The sequence below is a fragment of the Lissotriton vulgaris genome, chromosome 5, assembly GCF_964263255.1.
Source record: "Lissotriton vulgaris chromosome 5, aLisVul1.2, whole genome shotgun sequence".
Taxonomy (NCBI): Eukaryota; Metazoa; Chordata; class Amphibia; order Caudata; family Salamandridae; genus Lissotriton; species Lissotriton vulgaris.
Window position 1 is genome coordinate 498,497,016 of NC_141693.1, and position 21,165 is coordinate 498,518,180.

General features: G+C 46.8%; 1 protein-coding gene across 1 annotated transcript in view; it reads left to right on the forward strand.

Moving 5' to 3' along the window:
* PCDH15 (protocadherin related 15) overlaps window positions 1-21,165 on the forward strand; it is a 2,701,201-nt gene that overhangs the window by 2,133,590 nt on the left and 546,446 nt on the right. The window contains exon 23 of the mRNA XM_086921939.1: window positions 4,830-4,942. Coding sequence (XP_086778065.1) covers window positions 4,830-4,942 — 113 coding nt within the window. The remainder of the gene's footprint in view (window positions 1-4,829; window positions 4,943-21,165) is intronic.

The window sequence follows — 21,165 nt, forward strand, 5'->3', positions numbered from 1 at the left end:
TGCACTTGCAGCGTGTTTTGGCAATAGCTGAACTGTAATTCCTTACGAGAAGGACATTTCATTACGTTAACTCACCGTTCGTGGAGTCGGCGACGGTTGGCCAGCGGAGCTCTTCTCTCTTTCCCGTCTGGTGTCCAATTGATGACGTTGTTCGAATTCTCCGGCGTGTTGGTGAGAGTGACCCCTGTGACGTTGGATGTCTGAAGGTTTACCTGCGTCACGTTAAACGTGTAAACGTGGCCAATTTCCTTTGAAAAATGACGCTAACGACGCGTGGCGGCCATCTTGGCACATTGGGAATAATCTCTTTGTTTTTCTGAGGATCGCGACGTTTAACATTACAGTTTTGAGGATCGCGAGGTTTAACATTACAGTTTGAGGGACATCAAGTCATTTGGTATTCCAACTCTGTTCTTGAGGTCTATCAGTTCCCTCTGTCATTCAGATTTGTCTACAGATGCTGCGTTTCTCTTTGTTGTTTGACTGTGGATTTATCCTGTCCTTGTTAGCTCGTCCCTTGATCCTGGACTTTGTGGGCTTTCACCTTGTGGGCTGATAGAAGCCACTGTTAAGGACTTTATGATGGGAGATCTCGAGTTTATCCATGGAAGGTCATTGGAAGTCACCCATACGATGGATGTTTATTGCAATGTTGCTGGCAAGATTTGGACTATGGTACTGGTGGTGGAATTACGTGGATACACTGGATCTAACCTGCTCCACATGGACTTCGGGTGAGAGGTTACAAGAATTTCGGGTGAGAATTCGCTCATCGTTCATAGACAACGGTGACTACGTTTTTTTGTTTTAATTTGTTGTGTTACTGTTGTTTTACCTATTAACAACGGTGTGTTTGCAGTATTGTATGGAGAGATGTTGCATTTGTTATGGGTTCTTTCTGTTTGTTTTTCTGCATTTATATGGAATGAGAGGAAGTTGTGTGTGTGTGGTCTTTGTTGTCTTTGCCTTCATATTAAGGTGGGTGTGGTTTCCGTTACGGGTTGCTTTGAGTTTGGGGTATAGTATTTATCCCTAGTTTGCCTGTTTCCTTGGGATTATCAACCACTTATTGTGGTTATGGATTCACATTTTACGTGTTATGTTTCACATTTAGTGTTATTCCTGGTTGACATTAGTTTGTTATTTCACTTCACTTTTAGTTTGGGTGAGTGAATGTATTTATGTTGGTCTGCGCAGAGCTTACACCTTCACATGAAATTTCTCTGCGTGTACATCCACTGTTTGCTTATGGGTGAATGGTTTTTACTGTACTTTCTTTAAGTGCTTATGGTTTTTCTGGTTGAGTATTGTGGTTTGGTCTGCGTAGAGTAAATGTCTTCACATGAAATTTCTCTGCGTGTACACCCACTGTTTGGTTGGTGGGTGAATGGTTTTTCCTGCACTTTCTTTAAGTGCTTATGGTTTTTCTCATTGAGTGTTGTGGTTTGTCTGCGTAGAGTAAATGTCTTCACATGAAATTTCTCTGCGTGTACACTCACTGTTTGGTTGGTGGGTGAATGTTTTTTCCTGCACTTTCTTTAAGTGTTTTCCTAGTTAGGATTGTGTTGTTTATGACACTTTCTTGTGAGTTTTCTCTGCTTCTTACTTTTTAAATACTTGACTTGAAGCAATTTGGGGCTTTACCTAGTTATGAGTCTATTTGAGGTTCTCTGTTTTACTTATGTAATGTTGGTTTGATTATTCTAATACTGCCTTAGTTTATGCTTTCCGGGAACTCTTTTATTGTAATTCAAGGTGTGTGATTACATTGGCATTTAGAATTGTCATGCATTTTCATTTATGTTATGTGTACATTTTTCATTTGCTCAGTGTATCTTCATGCATCTTTTATTATCCTTCATTGTGTTTGGTTTCTTTAGGGAGGGGGATGTGTTATAATCTACTGCTGCATTTCCCTTCTCTATGGTTCCCTTCTCTACTGCTCAGTCAGTGTGAATGTTGGTGTGGCTGAAGATGTCTAGAATGTTGGTTGTATGATGATGTTGTGGAATGTTGAGTGCTTGGTTAGCTGTGGAGTGTCAGTTGGTGTGTGCAGGCTGAGCAGGGCAGAGGCTGCTCCTGGTGGGGCATCACTTGGACTTACCATCTTCCAGTGACTTACTGATGTTATTATCTTATCAATAAATCTTATGAAAATATCTACTCATCATCTGGCTACTGAGGACTTCTTATTGACAATACTGTGCATTGCATTCACATGCATAATTTACTTTCTTTCTCCAAGCCAGTCATGTTTTAACCACTTACCTACAGAAGCTTGTCCAAACCTAGAAATGAGTCCTTAGTTGATGTTTCGGGCAGCGCACACTGAAGCCATTATAACTTTTTTTTCACAAAATATATACAGTCTAAATGTTTTTCTTTGTTCCACGTGTTTGGGATTCTAAAGGTGCACAGGGTTTCTAGATTCCACTTAAGGGAACTGGGAAAATAGCTTAAAACATAGCAATTCTCGCAAAGAAACGTTTGCTGTGCTAAGATTTCCATTTTCAAATGTTGTGGGAGCCAACAGAGTTGAATTGATTACATTTTTTTGCAAAGTGTTTGCTTTTTGTAAATGTTAGTCCATGTTTCCAATTTTTTCGGCATACTTGCAGATTGTGGTGATAACAGGTGTGTAATCCATGAATGAACATGGAAAGATTTACATTTCTGAAAACAAGGCGAAATTCTCAACTTACCAAAGGTTAATATATGTAGGGCCCTATTGGTTTTCTAAAGACACTGCTGAAATAAAAAACGAATGAAAATACTTCAGGCAAATAGCAATTGTTGAAAACATTTTAATCTGTAATTTCTTGCCCCAATTGCCAATTAATAAAAGCAATATAGCATTACATCTGTCTGTCAAACCCTTCTAGTTATAGGAATACAATATGTTTGTTGGTTGTCTTAAAACATAAGGTAAGCAGAGCCAAAAACTAACAGCTGTTTATAACAATTTGTCAGTGGGTACCAACTAGTAAAAATTAGCCAAGAAAAAATGTGTATAAAGGAAACCTGTAATTTTTTTAGATATGCCAAAGATACTAAGTTTAGGAACAGTTGCTATTTGTACGGCTCTGAATTTGGGGCCACTCAGAATATTATGTGATTCAGAGGATGTTTTGTAAAAGGTGTTCTTTTCTTGCATTGTGGCTTATATTTTGGAAGGCAAAAATGAAAAGAAATTCAATTCATAATAATGAATTTTCTACTATTCTGTCCTCCCACATAGGCATTGGCCCAGTCTAACATGTGTGGCACTGTTTTTTTATTGGGAAAAGTATGAGAGTACTGGGTGGTAGGAATTCTTTGAACCGCCACAGATTCTATAACTTTCCCTTACTGAAATGTGAGGAAAATGCATGTTTTATCTAAAGTTTGAAGTGTGCAGGACATTCTGTGCAAGAAAACATAGCAGAATCCATGCAAAAACAAAACTCTGGATTCATCTAGAAATTATCAGGTTTACCGTGTTCACTTTTGTTAAGTGCCCCTGCATCCACATAGTAATAGCATTCACTATAATAAGAGAGAGAAAATTGGAATTGGCATTCACTATAATAAGAGAGAGAACATTGGAATTCACCTCTTCCCTGCTAGCCAATATTGCAAACCAGCATCCAAAAGAATGAACATATTCTCTCACCTGCCTTCGATACAGGGATGCTGTAGTCCCCAAGGAGGCAGAAAGGCTGTTGGGGCTTTAGGTGTATGGAACAGGCTACATGCATGAGCTAACCACTCATGCCTCATATTTGTTCTCAAATATTCCTGGGCTAATATTACAGATAGGGCACAGTGTCCTTGATTGTGTTATGGCTCGCCCCTGAGCAGGTGTGTCAGCGGGAAAAAAAGGACAGAGCGTCCTATTACTATACAATTTAGCTAGCCTGGATGCACAGCATTCAGTGAAATCTGGGGAAGCAGTTTCAAAGTGTCTATGTGTTCATCAGTGCAGATGGCAATCTGCCTGCACTTTCAAGAGGGGTTAGATATCCCCTTGCTGGTGGGTGCAGTGAGAACAGATCCTGCCTGCACAGGGAGATCTATCTGGTAGGTACCTTGGACCCCCCCTTCTCCCCTCCAGATGGCTGCCCTCAGGGGGGTGCCCTAGTAGTGCACCACCTTTTAGTATGGTACTTTCAATGTGCCACCTAAGGGCATGTTTGTCTGTGCATCTCAATCCATAAAACAGTGCCGCAGAAAAGTGATTCCCTCATTTGCATGGGGCCACGCCTCTATGCAAATGAGGAAAACCCTCTGAAGTTAGCACTGGTGCTACATGTGCACCATCACTATTAGTATTACAGAAAGAGCCAGATAAGCATGTGTAGCTCCTTCTATAATAACATAGGGCCCTGGGGCCCAAAAAACAGATGCAACTACACCAGCCGCGGCCCGTGGAGGGTGTTCCAGTGGGGCGGGGGAGGGACATGGTGGGGGGTGCTAAAACCCGGTATACGGATAATTGGAGGTAAGTAAACAATTTTAAATAAAACGAATTTTATAGGGCACCCTGCATCGCAAAAGGAACTCTGGCATTTGGTCAGCAGAGTAGAAGCAACGCCGAGGACAATTCTTCATAAAATCAGTCTTTTCGTGAAGTGAATTATAAACAATACTCCTTTCTCGTATGAATATGCTGCTTCTTTGCTGAAAGCTATATTTATACAGAAATTGTGAGAAGACATCAATCTCAATGCTTCTTATCATTAGAATGATGATGGTTTATTAATTTGTATTCCATCAAGCAGAATATTTATGAGCACATGCTATCGTCACATTTAAATTCCAGTACATACTCACATTCATTTTCTTTCTAGCTGGTTATCATTGCCTATGATGACGGTGACCCTGTGAAGTCAAACACCACAACTGTAATGATTACCGTCTTGCAACCATCAGTGATTCCACGGTTTACCCAGGATGAGTACAGGTAGAGTGCAGCTCTTACAGTTACATCAATGCCCTACGCAATACTGATCAACTGTTTTGATTATTTGCAGGAAAATGACTAGACATTTTAACAATTGATGAAATGAAAATGAGATCTCTCTTAGGGCCAGATGTATCAAAGGGTTTTGCCCATTCTGTGTCTATGGGGAAATGTGTTGATACATATGGCCCTTAGTCTACTCATTTTGCACAAAAGCTGTGTATATTGTCTCTATATCTCAGATACCGTTTTATATATTAGACGTTTTGTCCTAGCAGCACAAACAGGTTTATTGCACTTTGTTTACCGTGAGGAACATGCATAGAGAAATGAATGGACCTTTCATAAGGAGAAAATAACAAAATGAAGAAAGATATTCAAGTTTGTTGGTAGCAATGAAACAATGATGACGAAAAAAGCAGTAGAAGCTGGACTCAATCTAAAGATATTTGTTGGGGTTCCTTGCTAATGCAGGCAGTGTCTGACGGCACAAATATTTCTAAGCAGGCAAAGGCAGATGCAAAGGACTCTTCGTCTTGAGCATTTCTGCACACATAGAAGCAGACAAAGTCGCAAGCTGCATAGAGGTTTTTTTAACGAAAAGTAAATGGCAACAGATTAAGAAGGTGAATATGGCTGAACTAGAACAAGGAAATCATTTTTAATGTGAAAGGTTGTTTTAGTTTGGCTTGTGAGATTAGCAGTATTTTTTAATCGTGTAATAAATAATTTTGCAAAGACGGCAGGGAAACTAGAGTAGTTATATCTATGAAAGAAGGTAATTCAATTTGCAATAATATTTTTCTAGTTTTCTAAAGTCTGAAAATATATAATTAAATTAAACGAATTTTTTTGCGAATAATAGTTTTATCTGACTGGACATGTGCACTGAAGAAAAGTATGGATTACGGACTGAGGGCCTAATTATGAATTTAGCGGTACGGTGGACCATCAAACTTGTGGTGGAAGTGTGATGGCCACCATATTATTAGACCGGCATATGAGCCTTTGTACTGCACCGTAGCGGGACTGCCACGCTGCCTACAAGACCATGAATTAACTGGTAATCTGGCGGGGGGTGGCAGGCAACAGTCGACTTTGGTGGTCCAGGACCCCCAAAGTCGTAATCAGGCACTCAGTCATATCCTTTCATAATATGAATCAATGTTAAATCTCCAACCACCATCAGATTATGGAAGAACATTGCTTAGAACACGAACGTCAGCTAACTTCAACATCCCCCTCACTGAAACATCTTGTTTAGTTTGACGAATCTGCTAGGAAGCACGAACAAAATAGAAAAAAGTGACACAGGAGCGTGAGATATGTCAGTGTAATGAAATATGCTCCTGCAATCGCATACAGTGTCTCCAGGATCATTATGAAACATTTCATCTGGAAACCACAACTAGAGCTCTTACTGCAGTGAAGAATCGCGGTCTTCTGCATAACACAGAAGCACCAAAACGTGGATCTCTGTTTGAAAATAATGGTAATATATTTTGGATTCAATTAGTTGCTTCTTTCATCTTTTATGTAATAGCAGATACACCTACGCACTAGAGCTAACTTGAAATGTAGCAAAGCCCATTAACCCCTTCGCTGCGGCGGCGATTCCGCCGCAGCGCTAAGGGGGTGGGGCGATCGCGCGGCGGTCCCGCGCTTGTGACGGAACCGCTCCGTCATGGCTCGCGGGTGAGCTGTGCTAGTGACGGAACGGTTCCGTCACAACGCGCCCGCTCAATGGAACGCACCGTGCAGGCGCGAAATCAGCGCCGCGCAGGCGCGCCGAGCGGGCCGTGACGGAACGGTTCCCTCACAAGCACGCAAAGGGTTAAAGTTGCCTCAACACACTGTCCACCACAAACTGGATTTGTATAGAAAATTTCAGGCAGCCTAACACTTCACAATGGGAAAATGCATAGGCAGTCAAACACCACGCAAGGGAACACACATTGGAGACCTCCTTAGAACAGGAATATGTCTGTGTTAGAATTTTAGAATTAGGCAGAATGATCATTTTTACCACTAAACCCTTAGAATGACTTCAATCAGAACAGACACAGTGATGACCTTGTGCAATAAGAAAACTGCTTTAGACCTTGTAGCTGGTATGTATGTTTCTCACTTGTCCCATCCCTCATTCCTCCCTTGTATGCCGTCAATTGGCTTTTTTAGATTTCATTGTAGGAATCCCCTTCTATGTGGGGTGCTATGTTTGACAGCACAATGGTGAGATGTTTCTGGCACACATTCTTAGAGGTGCATTAAATGCTAAATCGTTAATGATGTGATTCTCTGAGGTGCCGGATTACTGTACTCAGTGGATGTGTGCACTGGGTCCATCAATCGCTCAATGTTGATGTATTGGTATAAGTGAAATGTATTACTTCAAGCACCCTTTTTCACAATGCCGATGCAATAATGTAGATCAATGATTGACTAAATGTATGGATGTAGCACACTATACAACTGCTCATCTTCGGGCAGCAATTTTGGTATATAACTCAAATTCCTTTTTGTTGACCAGTGTTTTATGTTAGTGATGTCTGAATGATTAGCTCACAATTTACAGAATATTGATTCACTGCTGACACTGGTAACCATATTTTAGAAGTTATTTGCCCATTCTTTTGTTGATTTGTTTCTTTTTGTCCCACCCATCTGACTTCTGTCCTCTTTTTTGATAATGTAAACATCCCATGTCAAGTTCTACCATGTCTTTAGTGGTACTTGTCATAGTTTCCTCACTTTTTTCTAGTAGCTCACTCGAATGATGAAATATTGGCAACACAAATATCGCCCAAAATATCCAGGAAACAAATGTAACACTACATAGATTTACTAGATGTTCACAGCAATTCAACTCAATTTTATTTATTACTAGCAGCCCGTCCCGACGTTGTCCGGGTATGAATTGCTGCCGGCCAGTAGTATATTGTTTTGTAGGATTTCGTTTTGATAGCATTTCTTATCTGTGACAGGCCTGTGAAACGCTCCGATTCTCAGTGCACTTAAGAGTGCACGTTCAGTAGTGTGTGAACTCGAGTTTCCCTACTTTATTTTTCCTTGCAATATTATATAGCGCAAACTCGACAACATGGCATGAGCACAATTTACATTACAGAAGAACACATTCATTTGTGGTAGGCACAGTTAGACAAATCGATTTGCCTGGAATCACAGGATGTTGTGCGATGCCGAGATTCGAACGTAGCTCCCCAGCTCTAAAGTTCGCAATTCTAGAACTTGTGGGAGGAGGTGTGTCGTGGAGTGGTGTGGCTCACTGGTTAGAGGCGGCAGACCCAGAAGCAGAGAACGGCCCGGGACCAGGTTTCAAATCCCAACGCGGCAGGGTCGTGCACCAGGGTCAGTGGACTCGATAATTCTTGCCTCGGTGCCTACTCTAACCAGGGATCACACTCGGCAACTCTGGGCATTAGCTTGCCTCATCTCTACAACGGCCCCCCACATTCGCCGGGGATGCCTGGTTTCACCTTAGAGATACCCAGTAGGGATCATCTCACAGGGATAGCCAGGACGGGTTCCCCAGCGGTCTCCAGCGCCACAACGCCTCAGGGCAGAAGTCCGCTTTACAAGACACATATTACATTTTTACATAAAAGTGTATGTCGGTGCTGGCCAACAATGAGAGAGACCTGTGCATTTTTCAAATGGGTGGTGAAAAAATATGAGTATGTTGCTGGAGATGTGGGCCGCCATTTCACCAATGTACTTACCGGGGGAGGGTTAACACCAATTATTCCGCAACAATCTTTCCGCATACTTTCATTACGAAAGTACCATGACTCCGCAATTCTATTATAACACATGGCATTACATTTTATATGCTTTTACCACACATACATTTACAACGAAATTCGTTGTAAATGCATGAATGGTAAAAGCATGTTTTTTTATGTTTGGATAAGGGAAGTATGGGTATAGGGGTATATGTTTTGGGGTACTGAGGTATATCTTTTGGGGTGTTTGGGTATTTTAAGGGTTCAGATATCGTTTTGGGTTATGAGGTACATGGGTAGTTTTAGGGTTTAGGGATAGGTATGGGTTTTGGGGTACAGGGGTATTTTTAGGGTTGAGGGCTAGGTTTGGGTTTTGGGGTATAGGGGTATTTTTAGGGTTATGGGGTAGGTTTAGATTTTGGGGTACAGGGGTATTTTAGGGTTCAGGGGTAGGTTTGGGTTTGGGGGTGCAGGGGTATTTTTAGGGTTCAGGGCTAGGTTTGGGTTTTGGGTACAGGGGTATTTTTAGGGTATGGGGTAGGTTTGGATTTTGAGGTACAGGGGTATTTATAGGGTTCAGGGCTAGGTTTGATTTTTGGGGTACAGGGGTATTTTTAGGGTTTAGGGATAGGTTTGGGTTTTGGGGTACAGGGTATATTTATAGGGTTGAGATGGGTTAGTGTTTAAGGGTGTTGGGGTATTTTAAGGAGTAAGGGTGGGTTATGATTATGGGGTGCAGGGGTATTTAAAGGGAGCAGGGTGGGATTAGTTTTTAGGGTGTAAAGGGTAATAAAATAAAATAAATAAAAATAATATAAATAATGCAATTTAAAAGAATAAATGTTTTAATTAAATTAAAAAAATGTGTGGATATATATATATATATATATATATATATATATATATATATATATATATATATATATATATATATATATTTCCAACAAAGCCTCCGAGCAAAGGAACAACATACCCTGCAGAGCGGCCTCTGAACACCAGGCACGGAGCACCCCGGTCACATTCCATCTGAGAAAACACCACAAGAGGCCCAATACCGGGTAAGAGGCATTTAATGACAGGCTCAGCAACGCAATATTTCTCCTTTTCCCTTACGTGTTTCGGCGTCAGCCTTGGTCACAGGGGGAGAGAATCATTTACAAAGTGCAATTTGGTGCACTTTTAAAACTCCTGAAAACACGTGGCAGACATCACAATACAAGTCCCATGATGCACTCGCACTGGTAATTACGTTCTGGTTATATCTTAATAGATTGTATTTTCATTTCAGGTGTCCACATATATACAAACATTTATTTGATATTTAATAATGTACTTTTACAATGTATATGACTTTACCAAACATGCATTTGCGTTATAATGGCATGCGTAATAAAGTCATATGCGTTGTAAACATTTTAGAAATTATGTTTTTGCGGAGTTATAGTTCCAAGTTATAAAAATTGCGGAGTGATGGTATGCGGGATGTTGGTTTGCGGAATATCATCACATATTCCAGGGGGAGGGATAGTCCCTTTCTTGCTATTTCAGTGGAGGCGGGCCTTGTGTCTGGATGTGCGTGGAGCGAGGCCTGTGCGCAACAGAAGTGGGAAATCTCCAGTGTGCGCTTCAGGCGTCACCGGAAGTTAAGGCGAGATTACATTTCCTGCACAATGGCCCCTGTTTGCGCTCCTTCCGGCACTTGGGAAAAGCGCCATGCCTGACCTCCATACAGTAAAGCAGGTGCACGTCACTGGGAGCGCAGGGCAAGCACACCCAGAGCTGGAATGTACAGAACCAAGGAAAAAAAAACAATGAAATATTGGGCACAACGCTCGCTTTTTTTTTCCGTAATCACGCGCCCGCACATGCCCACGCCCCCAGCACACGCCCACAGCACACAATATGAGACATGGCATGAAGGGCGGAACATACCACACGCCCCCAGCGTTTGTAACGCCCCGAGCAAACGCCCACAGCACAATCCAGACACGCCCACAAGGGGCTACTTTGTTGGCTCGGTTCTTTTACTTTTTAAATGTATATGGTGGGCGTCTGCATAGCCTATGTCCTTATGCTGCAACTGCCCTTTCCAACGCTGTATTGGGCGTTGTGATTGGTGCTGTGTTCCTGAGATAACCTGCATCAAAGGTTTGGGCTCTCTCTTAATTGTATTAGTATATATAGATGATTTGTAATTCCGCAGAATTTCACATAAAAATACATCTTAAAAACACGTTTCATTTCACAAAATTTACCAACATAAATTCTTACTATCATTGCATCTAAGAACCCGGATAAACCTAACAGTAGCAGTCGGACAACTGGTGTACAAGTGCAAGAGGGCATGAACATTGAGTATTCATATTGACGAAAATAAATTCATACGGATTTATAATTGAACGCTATCCTAAACATCGGAATTAAAATGTAATAAAGAAATTTAAAATTCGCTATACAGTACTAGAGCATGAAAACAAGAACCATGTAAAAAGATAATTTATCTATTCACTAAACTGTACTGTATAACCAGCAGCATAATAATGTTACAACGTAGTTCAATACCATAAACTCGTTTCTTTTAGTACGAAATCTACAATGGATTAGCAGCAAATAGGGTTTTAGTGAGGTACTTGGGATCCTAGAGGATAAGAAACTGGAAGTTTATAATAGTGTCCATATTTAATTCCAAATCTAATCAATCAGACAATATTCATCTAATGCATAATAGTATAGCAGCAAAACGATTTTGGGAAAGTGCTTGAGCTCCAATGATTAGTAACTAGCAGCAAAAACAGTTTATAAAGTGCACATGCTTGGGGCGTGGCTTGGGCGCCGATGGCGATGGTCGCCTAAGAGCTCGGCTCCGGAACTAAGCCCGGAATTATCCTGAAAATCGGAGGCTGCGGGGCACCCCAGACCCCGCATTCTGCTGAGCGTACCGACGGAAACCTGCCGGGGCCCCTGGTGAAGCCCGGGCGAGGGTTGTTCCGGAGTAAAACCGAAGTTTGCGGAGTTGCGGAGTGCGACCCAATATGGCGCCCGGACCCCTTTGTCCCCCTATTCGGAACTACTGAGTTGAAGAGGTGCCGCGGGTGGCGACTGGCGCCCTGCTTCGCCATCCCCGGCTGTTCTGGACATTGGACATTACTGGATTGGACCTCTTGCAACGGATTTGCACTCGGTTGGACGGCCGGGCAGGTGCCCACGCAGCGGAGGGCACCGGGAGCGGACGCCCTGTGATCCAAGCGGTGGCCCGCCTCGCGACTCCGCGACTAGCTACGTCTTCCTGGCCAGTCCACCTACATGGGAGGCGCGACACTCTGGCGCCACAGATCACCCGAGGGAGTAGGTGGCCCTCACCCCGGGGTTATAGTGGGTGAACGGGTCTGCCCCACTCGACGACGGCTGTCTCCGCCCCCTCATCGGTGCCCTCGGACGCAGTGGCGATGGCGTGAGCCGAAGCGGCGGAGTCTCCACAGGCTCTGGAGAAGGAGGTCGCCCGGACCCGAATTGAGGACAAGCACCCGGGAAGGTCGTGGTCGACACCCGCACACGGAGACGCCTACTACGGGACCCTCACGGAGTGCCCCTGGAGGCATGGGGAAACCCAGAGGAGCTAAGGGATCCACCCAGACCGCCTCGGACTCTGAAGCCCAGGACAAAGAGGAGCATGGGGACCCAAAAAGTTCTGGTGGCGCGCTGATGCAGCAACAGTTCGACCGTGTCCTGGAGGCGATAGAGACTACGAGATCAGCCCTCCAACAGGACATTGCTCAGGTGGCGACGAGCCTGGGCCTCCTCAGGGCGGACCATGGCAAACTTTCAGACCGGGTCAAGGAGGTGGAGGGCACGGTGAAAACCTTGGAGCCGGCGCAGCGAACCTTGGCTGCGACGATGAAGGACGCCCTATCCCGAATTGAGACCCTGGAACGGAGGGCGGAGGATGCAGAAGGCCGCAACAGGAGGAACAACATCCGAGTGGTGGGCCTGCCGGAAAAGATTGAGGATGGCGACATGGTGCAATACTTGGAGACCTGGCTCCGAGACACGGTGGTCCCGGAGGGACTGTCCTCCTTCTACACTCTGGAACGTGCCCACAGAGTCCCAGCACGGCCCCTACAGCAGGGACGCACCCCGAGGCCGGTGGTGGCGCGGTTGCTGCATTTCCGAGACAGGGACTTAATCCTCAATGCCGCCAGGCACAATGGCCCGTTCAAAGTAGCGAACAGTCAGGTGAACATTTTCCCAGATTACACCTACGAGACGCAGCGCAAGCGGTTCTCCTTCCTGGCGGTTAAGCGCGAGCTCAGGAGCGAGGGCATTCAGTATTCACTCCTATATCCTGCAAAGCTTCGCATCATTGTCGATGACAAAACCCAGTTCTTCGACACCCCGGAGGATGTATGTGCCTGGCTCGACCTATACAGGACAGGGAAAGATGGCTTTGGCTCCTCGTCCCAACAAGCAGATGAGCCGGAACAAAGGCGGCGATCCAAGAGGGTCAGGAATCACCGCGGCCGCACGGGAGGGCCCTCGACTGCGGAGACATCATCGGAACGGAGGGGAGTGCTGGAAGTATTGTCGGAGTTGTCGGGAGCACGGGAGGAAGTCATCGAGGAGGAAGAAAACCCGGGTGATGAGGGAGCACCATCGGACTCGGAGGGTTCAGTAGCAGATAGTGCCCATACACCGGTGATCACACCGAAATCGGTGGAGGACCTTTTGGATGGACAAGGGTAACGGGGCATACTGCTTTGTTTTGGGTGGGGGCCCGGCAGGGGGGAGGCAGTTGCCGTTCCTTACTGATGACAACGAGGGGGAGAGGGTTGGGGGGCCTCTGCTTTTGCCCCGGGAGGTCTTGGCACGGTTTGGGGCTTGTTATAGTCCTGGTGGCCTGGGCGACGAAGGCCCACTGCCTCCGCCCAGCCCGCACCTGGCCCATAAGGCCTTCCTACGGTGGCGACCGTAGGATTAGAGGGGGTTCTGGGGTTGATGGAGGACGAGGTTTGGATGGGATCTAGATGGTGCAGTTTGGGTCCTGTTCTGGGGTGGGTGGGGGGGAGTTGGGTTGGTTTTTGGGTTGCTTGGTTTGGGTTGGGGAAAATGGCCGCCATCAGCGCTGGGAGGATTGATGTCCTTTCTTTGAGGGGACCCGGATGGGGGGACTGTGCAAGAACAATCTGGGACAATGGCTGATGTTGCTAACTTGAAATGTGTTACTTGGAACGTAAGGGGGCTTCACACTATGTCCAGGCGCCACAAGGTCCACGCTTATTTAGTGCGTAGGGGGGTGCAAATGGCGCTGCTACAGGAAACTCATCTGAACAAGGCGGAAGGGGCGGCGCTTCAGCGTAGGTGGCGGGGGCAGGTCTTTTCCACGTCGTACTCTGCTTATGCCAGGGGGGCGCTAATATGGATCAGGGCAGGGGTCCCCTTCCAAGTCACGAGGACAGTATTGGATCCAGAGGGGCGTTTCGTGGCCATCTCGGGCACTCTAGGGGGGAGGGACCTGAATGTTTGCTGTGTATACGCTCCTAATGTAGACCAGACTGCCTTCCTTTCCAGGTTATCGGGCTCGTTGGCCCACTTTTTCGCCGGGCCCCTCCTGCTGGGGGGAGACTTTAACTCCGTAGTGGATGTGGACATAGACCGCTCGCATCCCCCGCTTCCCGATTCCCCGGTCCGTCGCACGGCTAAGGGTCGTCAGGATTGGCAGACTCGCTGGGGTTTGACGGACATTTGGAGGGCGCATCACCCCGCAACTAGGGATTATTCATACTTCTCGAGCCTCCATGAGTTGCATGTCAGACTAGATGGATTTCTTGGATCGCCCGAACTGGTTTCGGCAGCGGTCCGATCGGAGTACTTGTCGAGGACCATCTCGGACCATAACCCCCTCCTACTGGACCTTCGCTGGTTTCCGGGGACACCGGCGGTGCCCACCTGGAAATTGCGACCCGAGATCCTCGAGGACAGTGTCTTCAAGGCGGACTTGGGGGAGAGAATATCGGATTATTTTGCGTCCAACGGCGGCTCCGCGAGTACTAGGGCGTTAGAATGGGACGCTTTTAAGGTAGTGGTGAGGGGCTACTGTATCTCCAAGAAGGTGGGCATGAGGCGTGTCATCCTGGCTGATCTAGACACAGCGGACCGGGAACTCCGCGAATTTGAGATTCGACGCCCCGGACACCCGGAATTGCAAGCACAAACGGCAGAGGCGAGGGAGAAGGTGGCAGTGGAGGTCGAACGGCTCCGCTGTTTTGATTATAAGGCCTATACGGTCCGGTCTATCGCGGAGGGGGACAGGGCGAGTGCGTTGTTGGCGTGGTTGGCCAACCCTACGCGCCAGTCCCAAACGACGACAAATATGCGTGGAGCAGACGGAACCGAGGTATGCACCCAACCGGAGATTCTCAGTTGCTTCCGGCATTATTATGAATGTTTATACCGCAGTCGCTCCGCACGTGACCCAGACCGGCTTGATAATTACCTTCGCCCACTGGAGCTCCGCACGGTGGAGCAGGAAGTGGCGAAAACTCTGGGTTCCGACATTGAATTAGGGGAGATCCGCGGGGCCATTAAACGGATGGCGAGAAACAAGACCCCGGGCCTAGATGGCCTACCAGTGGAGTTTTATGCAACTTACGCTGACCTACTAGCCCCTCGATTACTGGTGGTCTACAGGGAGGCGAAGAGGCTGGGGCGACTCCCGAGCTCGATGTGTGAGGCGCTGGTGGTTCCTCTCCTCAAACCGGGCCGAGACTCATCCGACCCGGGGTCCTACCGTCCCCTATCGATGTTGACAGTGGACTACAAAATACTGAGCAGTATCTTGGCCTCGAGGCTGCTGGGACACATGAGTTCTCTGGTGCATGAGGACCAGGCCGGTTTCATCCCACGGCGGAACACGGCTATGAATATTCGTAGGTTGTTCCGTTTGTTAGGGGAACCATTTGTGGATGCCCCGTCCCCGGTAGTCTTATCGGTAGACCTGGAGAAGGCTTTTGATAGCCTAGAGTGGGACTACCTCTGCACGGTGTTACGGAGATTCGGCCTAGGGGAGGGATTTGTCCGATGGACCACGGTCCTTTATACTTCTGCTTCGGCCAGGGTCCGAGCGGGCCCATTGATTTCATCGCGGTATCAGGTGGAACGAGGCACGCGGCAAGGGTGCTCCTTGTCCCCGCTTCTTTTTGCGCTGGCAGTGGAACCACTGGCGCTGCACCTTCGCTCGGGAGCCCACTATACGGGCTTATGGTCGTCTGCGGGCCCGCATTATGTCTCGCTTTATGCGGACGACCTGTTGCTCTTCCTAGAGGACCCGGTCGACGCTTTACGGGGAGCGGAATTAGCGCTCACGGAGTTCGGAGAGGTCTCGGGCCTCCGAGTGAATTGGTCTAAGACCTGTCTTTTTCCGGTACGCAGGGGTACCCCCGCCCCTGCGCTGAGTTGGGAGATTAGATGGGAGCCCGATTGCTTTAAGTACCTTGGGGTATTCGTTTACCACGAACAACCCGACCTCCTAGATGGAAACATTACCCGCTGCATTCGAGCACTCCGAGGTTGCATGGACTTTTGGGCCACGCTGCCGCTCTCAGTGGCGGGACGTATCGCCCTGCTCAAAATGGTGGCGCTTCCCCGGTTATTGTACTACTTCCGGACTTTGCCGATCTGGGTCCCACCGGCCACGTTCCGTCGATTACGCTCTATGGTGGTCGGATTCCTTTGGGGAACGGGCCGACGGCGGGTGGCCCTCAATACCTTGATGAGGCCGAAAGACGAGGGGGGGCTCGCTGTGCCAGACTTCGAAAAGTATTATCTGGCGGCACAGCTCCAGACCTTCACCCAGGAGATCGCCAGGGAATTCCGGGGCCCGGAAGACGGAAGAGGGACAGGTATGGCCAGGCATGTTCTCTCCTTTATAGCGCTGCGACAACGTTTAGTCCTGCGGGACTTGTCGATGGAGGAGCGGACTGTCCGCCTGTGTTGGAATCGGGCCCACGCCCAAGGCCAACTGAGAACGCCATATGCGCCTGAAATACCGTTGGGGATGCTGACGGCCCTCCCCCACGGAGGGGATTGGTCACGTTTGGCGGCCTGGGAGGATTCCGGTTTACAGCTCGTAGGTGATCTGTACGAGGACGGCGCGCTCTTGTCCTTTCAGGATCTTATTGACCGCTTCGGGATCTCCCGAGGTGACTTTCTGCTGCACTCGGCCATTGTACGAGCGATCCAGGCACACTGGAAGAACGGGCAGGAGGAACCCCACTTATCTCAGGTGTGCCAGTACGTAATGATGTCGGCGGGCACGGTGAAGGCGGTCACTTGCCTATACGGCAGGTTGATTACCGAGGGATTGGCTCCTCTCACCACTTTGAGGACCCGCTGGGAGGAGGACATTGGTAGGGAGATCCCGGAAACGACCTGGTCCCAGTTGGTGAGACGGGCCTGGAAGGGCACACGCAACGCCCGTTTCCAACTGGTCCACTATTATGTTCTCCATAGAGCGTACCTGACCCCGGTGAAAGTCAGGCGTTATTTTGCCACGGCCTCGGCGGAATGCCCTAGATGCCTGGCTCAGGAGGCGGACCTCCTACACATGTTATGGCCTGTCCAGGACTGACATCCTACTGGCAGGAGGTAGCGACGACCCTGGAGGAGGTGACAGGGAGGCTCTTATCATTGGATGCGGCGGTGGGGCTCCTACACTGGTTTCCCCATACCCCCAGGAATAAAATTTCTAGTAAGTTTATCGACCTGGGGCTCCTCCTTGCTAAACGAGAGGTGACTAGGAACTGGAAGGCACGAGCTGGTCCGGCGGGCAGCAGATGGCACAGTGAGCTTTTGAAGTGGGCGGCGGGAGAGAGCGCACTGAGATATCAACTGGCTTGGAGGCAGGGTAATGAGAAGGCGCAGGAGGCCGCGTTGGAGTGGGAAATGTTGGTGCAGGCCCTCAGAGATTATAGTGCCCCTAGCGACTCTGAAAGTGAAGAAGCAACTCGCCCCGAGTCCCGGTGAACATTAGTACTGACAGTCCTATTGCCTTCCCCGTGGGTCCGATAGCAGATCCTATGTTGATAGCTCCCCGGCGCTGGTGGTGGGGGGGGGGGGGGTTTCTCTTAGTTAGTAGACATTTATGGGGAGGGGGTTTATTTTGGGGGTTTTCGGCTTGTTTGGAAAAGCAGACGACGGACAGTGCATTATCCGGACCAGCTCCAGCATCCTACTGACCCCCATTGCAATTCGCCGCCCGACCCCAGGGTTGTGGGCTGGTTGGCTGTGTACAGACTCTATGGAGGGGGGCCAGAGGGCTTTATTCTGTTACTATTGCTTATGATGCCATGCTGGTCGTTACTGTACTGATTTACTGATTCCTGCAATAAAAATATATTTAAAAAAAAAAATAAAAAAATAAAGTGCACATGCTTAATTGTACACATAATAAAAAAAGTGCAAGTTCTATGTACATATGTATTGAAAAGATCTTTACGCACTTAATATATGTTTAAAAATTGTTTAAAAAAGCTAAAAATGTTAAAGCACATCAGTTCGGATGGGGGGAATAGTCAATTTTGGGCCTCTTCTGCAGTAACAATTTTATACTTTATAAAGCAATTTCTTAAATATCTACGTCGTATTGACTGTAATGCGGGACAAACAATTAAAACATGGTTCAAGACTTATAGACAAGAGTTACATAAATGACATAACCTTTCATGTCTATGGACACCCTCACAAATTTGTGTTACAATTAGAAAGGGGGTAAATTCAATTGTAATAGTAAGATCACCCTACGCACTACATGTTTTAGGTTCCATACAACATAAGGTTGGGGATTTTTGACAATATTACTCCAGCTAAACAATCCATTTTACTATTCTTTGAACACATTTTAATATCTCTTTCACGAGAGACCCCGTAGATTGTTTTCTTAATTATCATTTTCAAAGCCCTCTTAGGGAGAACCATTACCCCATCCATATCTAAACCAAACATTGATAATGAATTCAAATTATTCCTAAAAATAGCACTTTTTTCCTTCATATTTACAAATATTTCTCTGTGTAGTGCTACCTGTAGCAAATTTCCAGAGCTATTTAACAGTGCATTACTCCATCTTAAGCAAGCAGCCATTGAAAGCACGTATGTAGAGAGAAGACCAAATTCTAGCCTAAGCACTGGCATCGGTGCCGTATGATTCAGATTACATATTTGGCGCCAGATTTGTCCTTCCACTTTCTCGAGTTTGGCCCACTGTTGTGCATCTATTGTTTCACTGGCATAGCTCAGGGTTGGTAGAATCTTTATTTTATAAACTGAAATAATATGTCAGAAATGTATTTTCCCACAGTGTCTGTACAGACGATTGATTGTAAAGGCTTGTGAAATTTCTTTGCCTTTGCAATGGTCCATATGTCTATTCACTGAGCATCTATTTGTAAATATTTTTCCTAAATATGGATAACATTTTACTACTTACAATTTCTCTTTTTCCAGGAACCAATTCACATTTTTGCTGACCTTACATCCTTAATCACTAAAAATCATGATTTTGCTTTTTATAATATTTATTTTTAGATAATAGTCCTCTGTATACCTAATTTAGGGGGGTCCCCTTTGCTAAGCCCCACTCTTCTTGGCAAAACATTAATGTAGATGGAAAAAAGTAAGGGGGCCAGCAGGTACCCCTGCTTCAATCCATTGTTGGTTATATGGCCGAGATACCCGCCACCCCCTCTCAACACAATCCCCAAAGGAGGGAAACCGGAAACCGTTCTTGAAGTTTTTGGAAGTGGGATGGAGTGACCATCCCGGCCGTATTTATTAAAACAAAATTAAAACATTAAACGTTTCATGTTATGTACAATTTCATTACCACATTACGATGTTTGGCTATCCTTAACAGATTCTCTAATACAGAGGTTCTCCTAGCCGAACTAGCATCCTACAAACATTTTCTTGACATATTGAAATTGTACATCCTAACGTTTAAGGGCCAACGGCAAGGTCATAACCGGTGTCAAGATCCCTAACCCGACTTACCCCTCCCCCTTGGGAGGGGCGACAGCACGGAGGCGTACCTCAAGTGCAACTACTACCAATTTCCCTTGACTTGACGGGGGCACCTAAAGACTCGACGCCAGTTAAAGGTCGTTCGAATACCTGTGTGAGGTATCTAGAAGGTGTCGTAGACCTTATCCCAACCCCACACAACTTACTGCATCTGCCGTCGCAGATGTCACTGGCCCCGGGAAATTCCCCAGGAGGGGTCTGTAACCCCTCCTACAAAGGAAGGGGCCTTGACCGCCTTTTCCTTTACTTCCGGCGACCCATCCTTAGAAGGGACCGCCTCCCCATTGAGGGGCCAATGGCCACCTCTCCCGAGCGCTCCCATCCGTGTTGGGTGACGCCCACTCATAGGGATCTACCAATTAGTGCTCACCGATCATGACCTTACCGCCTACCAAAATAAATACGACAGTGCTAACAAAGACAGTGCTAACAAAACCTAAGAATACATTGGCCACTATGACCGAAAGAGCATGCTTAAAATTCAACACTATATCTGAATCTCTTTAATGGCAAAACGTACTCAAACCGACCATTCTTTATTATACTCAACATCAACATGACTCCACAACCTGTAAACGAAAATGTAAGCAAAATTAATCAACTTTATTACAAACAACTGGCTGTCTTCAGGGGCTGGTGGGTGGGTCAAAATTGGCTCTTCGTTCTGTCCCGAGCTCACGTGCAGCGAGGAGGTGCAGCTTCAGGGCACAAGAACAAGAGGATGTCTTCTGGTCTTGCGTCCCTTTTTATCCGTCTTCAGGGCGGGCGTATACCCGCCCCTGCCTGCCCCGAGGGCGTGGCTGGCTGCGTCAGTGTCTAGGCCAGCCCACTCTAGGGCGGGAACGGGCGCGCCCCAGCTACGCCGCTTCGGGCATACCAGCCGAGACGCGCCCCCCGCCCAAAAATGGCTTCCCGGGGGGATCGAGGCACTCTGCCATAAGTTCGGGGGGACCGAGTTGGTCGCCCCTTCCCATATGGCCGAGATACCCGCCACCCCCTCTCAACATAATCCCCAAAGGAGGGAAACCGGAAACCGTTCTTGAAGTTTTTGGAAGTGGGATGGAGTGACCATCCCGGCCGTATTTATTAAAACAAAATTAAAACATTAAACGTTTCATGTTATGTACAATTTCATTACCACATTACGATGTTTGGCTATCCTTAACAGATTCTCTAATACAGAGGTTCTCCTAGCCGAACTAGCATCCTACAAACATTTTCTTGACATATTGAAATTGTACATCCTAACGTTTAAAGGCCAACGGCAAGGTCATAACCGGTGTCAAGATCCCTAACCCGACTTACCCCTCCCCCTTGGGAGGGGCGACAGCACGGAGGCGTACCTCAAGTGCAACTACTACCAATTTCCCTTGACTTGACGGGGGCACCTAAAGACTCGACGCCAGT